At 44.0% G+C, this 5,444-nt stretch overlaps 1 protein-coding gene across 1 annotated transcript in view; it reads left to right on the plus strand.

Annotated features, from left to right (window-relative positions):
* Positions 1-5,444, plus strand: part of LOC104988957 (ATP-binding cassette sub-family A member 3-like) — a 98,246-nt gene that overhangs the window by 77,767 nt on the left and 15,035 nt on the right. The window contains exons 23-24 of the mRNA XM_010840463.1: positions 1,503-1,681; positions 2,315-2,440. Coding sequence (XP_010838765.1) covers positions 1,503-1,681; positions 2,315-2,440 — 305 coding nt within the window. The remainder of the gene's footprint in view (positions 1-1,502; positions 1,682-2,314; positions 2,441-5,444) is intronic.

A 5,444-nucleotide genomic window follows, 5' to 3' on the forward strand; every position in this document is an offset into this window, starting at 1 on the left:
ACAGAGTACATCATGCAAAATGCCAGGCTGGATGAAGCACAAACTGAAATCAAGATTGCTGGGAGAAATATCAATAACTGCAGATATGCAGATGACACCACCCTAATGGCAGAAAGTGAAGAGGACCTAAAGAGCCTCTTGATGAAAGTGAAAGAGAAGAGTGAAAAAGCTGGCTTAAAACTCAACGTTCAAAAAACCTAAGATCATGGCATCTTGTCCCATCACTTCATGGCAAAGAGGTGTGGAAGCAATGGATACAGTGAGAGACTTTATTTTCTTGGGCTGAAAAATCACTGCAGATGGTAACAGCAGCCATGAAATTAAAAGATGCTTACTCCTTGGAAGGAAAGTTATGACCAACCTAGATAGCATATTGAAAAGCAGAGACATTACTTTGCCGACAAAGGACCATTTAATCAAAGCTATGGTTTTTCCAATAGTCATGTATGGATGTGAGGGTTGAACTATAAAGAAAGCTGAGTGCCAAAAATTTGACGCTTTTGAACTGTGGTGTTGGAGAAGGCGCTTGAGAGTCCCTTGGACTGCAAGGATGTCCAACCAATCCATCCTAAAGGAAATCAGTTCTGAGTATTCACTGGAAGGATTGGTGCTGAAACTGAAACTCCAATACTTTGGCCACCTGATGCAAAGAACTGACTCATTGGAAAAGACCCTGATGCTGGGAAAGATGGAAGGAGGGAGGAGAAGGGGATGACAGACAATGAGATGGTTGGATGGTATCACTGACTCGCTGAACGTGAGTCTGAGTAAGCTCCAGGAGTTGGTGATGGACAGGGAAGCCTGGTGTGCAGCAGTCCATGGGGTCACAAAGAGTCAGAAACAACTGAGCGACTGAACTGAACTGAACTGAAACAAATGAATTGGAGAAGATAATGCATAGTATCAGTCTACTTGTATTTTAAAAGATTATATCCAGAGAGTATGGAAGTAGTACATTATATATATGTATATTATATATTATATACATATGTATACATAGTATATTATATATTACGTATATATGTATGTATATATACACACACATAAAACCGCTGTAGGGAGAGGAGAAGTACCTTGACTCTATCTCAGACATGTCTCTTTTTTCCAATGAGTGTGTATTGTATAATTTAAAAATACATGTGTTTAAAAGAAAATTTGAAGGCAAATCAGATTAAAATAGGAGACTTGAGGCTGCTAAGTGTTTCTGCATGAGTGGTCAGTTGAAGTTACAGGGTGATTAATAATTGATAAAAGAATCAAACATATAAATAGTTTGCATTTCAAGTAACTGTTATATGGATAGGGAGAAGTCTTTTACTTTACTGAATAATTTTTGCTAAACATTGGTTCCAGCAAAAAAAGCAGAATACTGTATATGTTTCCCATCTGCTGGGGTGAAATGACGACAGTGATGACAATAATGCTCCTTTTAAATGACATTTGTTACCGTAGGAATCTAGCTGCTCTGTGTAATCTGATCGTGTCCATTTGTCCCATTGTAGCAGAGGGCTATGTGGTCCAGGAGGACATCTATGCCTGGGAGTCTCTCGGGATGGGGAAGTACCTGATAGCCCTTGCCATCTCAGGGCTCGTGTACCTCATCCTGCTTTTCCTCATTGAAACCAATGTCTTATGGGAACTGAAAGCCAGGTTTTCTGGCCTCTACTGGAAGCAAAAATTGGTGAGTGGGTCCAAGTGTAAGTCTGTAAGGATAGATAAGGGGCTGGCTTCACGGCTTAATTCCTGCAGTCTGCAGTAACCTTGATTCTCAGAGTCAGAGGGCCTGGAGATCGTGTAACCTGCCTTCAGAAGCAGAGGGGTTACTGAGGTCCCCAGGACCCCAGGCCCTGAGGGGAGAAGGGGGAAGAGCATTGGCCTGGGCCCTGTGACCCTGGCCAGCCGTGGATTCCCTAAAACTAGTCAGCTTGTAACACCTCTCCCCTCAGTCATTCAGGAGCCAGATAGGAGAATGGCCTGTTATGTCCGTTCTTGACGTGAATATCTTCCAGTGGCAAAGCACCTCCCCCACCCCCATGATTATGGAAATCCTGTACAAAATGGGATTGTTGTATCTTGACACCTCTGGGCTTCAAGTCTTTTTTGTTTTCTTTAAGAACCAATGCTTTCCTGTCCAGCATATCACGGTCGTGTCAACATGCACTACCTGCGGCTGTCCCTGAGAATGGGTGGTGGAGTGCGAATGGGAACTGGCATGGCCGGGCACCTTCACAACGTTATGGGGAAGGACCTTGATGTCTTCCTCCTGTCCTTGCAAAAGCACTTACACCTGTCATCCTTATCTCGGGAAAAACAGGTTGTTTTGCAGAATGCAGAGTCTGTGCCTGGAGACCAAGATGTGGAAGAGGAAGCAAAAATAATCAAGAACTCTTGGGAAGATCTGTGTAAGAAAAACCCACTGGTCCTTAAAGAACTGTCTAAGGTAAAGTCCGATGTAGCTTGAAAAGCATTACTTCACTTTTCATCCCCATTACTCTTGGGGATCCTTGTGTAGGGAAGCAGCCATCATGGCTCCAGGACCCTGCCCACTGACTTGGAGTACAGTGTAGTGCCCATTTATCAGCAGCTTTACTTTCTGAGGTTTCAGCTACCTGCAGTCAACCATGGTCCAAAAATATTAAATGGAAAATTCCAGAAATATCAGTTCATAAGTTTTAAGTTGTGTGCTGTTCTGGGTAGCATGGTTAACTCAAGCTGTCCCACTCCACCCCTTTGTCCAGCTTGTCTGCTGTTTCATCCCTTAGTTACCGGCTCAGTTATCTGATCCAGTTTCGCAGTATCGAGTGCTTGCGCTCAAGGACTTCTCATTTTACTTACCCCAAAGCCCAAGGGTAGTGATGTTGTCAATTCGGATATTCCCTTACTGTGCCTAATTTATAAGTTACACTTTGTCAGAGGCATGTATGTATAGGAGAAACATAGTAAGTAGAGGGTCCTGTGATATCCATGGTTTCATGCTCCGACTGGGGTTCTTGGACCATATCCCCAGGGATAAGGGGACTACTGCACTGGCAGAGGATTCAGATGAGTTTTTATGGGAAAGACTCAGAGAGAGGTTTCCTCTGTGAACAGATGGCATCTGAGCTCATTTGTGCACCCAGAGACAGCAGGTAGTGCCTCAGCACCCCATTGTCTTCTAGGGGCCCCTGAGGACAAGGAGGCCTGGGATAGGAGGGGCACCGGAGCCATGGATCCCAGAAGCCCTGAAGGGTGGACATGGTTGAGTCTCTCCTGGATCTAGAAAGCAGTGTGTGGAGGAGCCAAGGAGGGGATGTGGGCTCTGAAAGCCCACAGCAAGCCTGCTAATCTCCCTAAGAGCCCATGGGGACTGTGCTGAGAGATTCTTCAGACAGCCAGGAATGTACACACACTCATGCACACGCACACACACATGTACGCAGAGAGGGGGAGGGAGACAGAGACAGACAGAGTTGTTTCCCTATAGTTACTAGCTGTTAAAAAGCCCCCAGAATCAATCTGCCTGACTTCAGGCTCTACTACAAAGCCACAGTCATCAAGACAGTAAGATACTGGCACAAAGACAGAAATATAGATCAATGCAACAAAATAGAAAGCCCAGAGATGAATCCACACACCTATGGACACCTTATCTTTGACAAAGGAGGCAAGAATATACAATGGAGAAAAGACAATTCTTTAACAAGTGGTGCTGGGAAAACTGGTCAACCACTTATAAAAGAATGAAACTAGAACACTTTCTATAACCATACACAAAAATAAACTCAAAATGGATTAAAGATCTAAAAGACCAGAAACTATAAAACTCCTAGAGGAGAACATAGGCAAAACACTCTCCGACATAAATCACAGCAGGATCCTCTATGACCCACCTCCCAGAATATTGGGAAAAAAAGCAAAAATAAACAAATGGGACCTAATTAAAATTAAAAGCTTCTGCACAACAAAGGAAACTATAAGCAAGGTGAAAAGACAGCCTTCAGAATGGGAGAAAATAACAGCAAATGAAGCAACTGACAAACAACTAATCTCAAAAATATACAAGCAACTCCTGCAGCTCAATTCCAGAAAAATAAATGACCCAATCAAAAAATGGGCCAAAGAACTAAATAGACATTTCTCCAAAGAAGACATACAGATGGCTAACAAATACATGAAAAGATGCTCAACATCACTCATTATCAGAGAAATGCAAATCAAAATCACAATGAGGTACCATCTCACGCCAGTCAGAATGGCTGCTATCCAAAAGTCTACAAGCAATAAATGCTTGAGAGGGTGTGGAGAAAAGGGAAACCTCTTACACTGTTGATGGGGATGCAAACTAGTATAGCCACGATGGAGAATAGTGTGGAGATTGCTTAAAAAACTGGAAATAGAACTGCCATATGACCCAGCAATCCCACTTCTGGGCATACACACTGAGGAAACCAGAATTGAAAGAGACACATGTACCCCAATGTTCATCTCAGCACTGTTTACAATAGCCAGGACATGGAAGCAACCTAGATGTCCATCAGCAGATGAATGGATAAGAAAGCAGTGGTACATATACACAATGGAATATTCAGTTCAGTTCAGTTCAGTCGCTCAGTCGTGTCCGACTCTTTGCAACCCCCATGAATCGCAGCACGCCAGGCTTCCCTGTCCATAACCAACTCCCGGAGTTCACCCAAACCCACGTCCATCGAGTCGGTGGTGCCATCCAGCCATCTCATCCTCTGTCGTCCCCTTTTCCTCCTGCCCCCAATCCCTCCCAGCATCAGAGTCTTTTCCGATGGTCAGCTCTTCGCATGAGGTGGCCAAAGTACTGGAGTTTCAGCTTTAGCATCATTCCTTCCAAAGAACACCCAGGACTGATTTCCTTTAGAATGGACTGGTTGGATCTCCTTGCAGTCCAAGGGACTCTCAAGAGTCTTCTCCAACACCACAGTTCAAAAGCATCAATTCTTCAGTGCTCAGCCTTCTTCACAGTCCAACTCTCACATCCATACATGACCACTGGAAAAACCATAGCCTTGACTAGACATTACTCAGCCATTAAAAAGAATACATTTGAATCAGTTCTAATGAGGTGGATGAAACTGGAGCCTATTATACAAAGTGAAGTAAGCCAGAAAGAAAAACACCAATACAGTATAACACATATATTTGGAATTTAGAAAGATGGTAACAATAACCCTGTATGCGAGACAGCAAAAGAGACACAGATGCATAGAACAGTCTTTTGGAGTCTGTGGGAGAAGGCGAGGGTGGGATGGTTTGGGAGAATGGCATTGAAACATGTATATTATCATATGTGAAATGAATTGCCAGTCCAGGTTCGATGCATGATACAGGGTGCTCGGGGCTGGTGCACTGGGATGACCCAGAGGGATGGGATGGGGAGGGAGGTGGGGGGTGGTTCAGGATGGGGGACACGTGTACACCCGTGGCAGATTCATGTC

This window comes from Bison bison, unplaced genomic scaffold, assembly GCF_000754665.1.
Source record: "Bison bison bison isolate TAMUID 2011002044 unplaced genomic scaffold, Bison_UMD1.0 scf7180017864144, whole genome shotgun sequence".
Classification (NCBI taxonomy): Eukaryota; Metazoa; Chordata; class Mammalia; order Artiodactyla; family Bovidae; genus Bison; species Bison bison.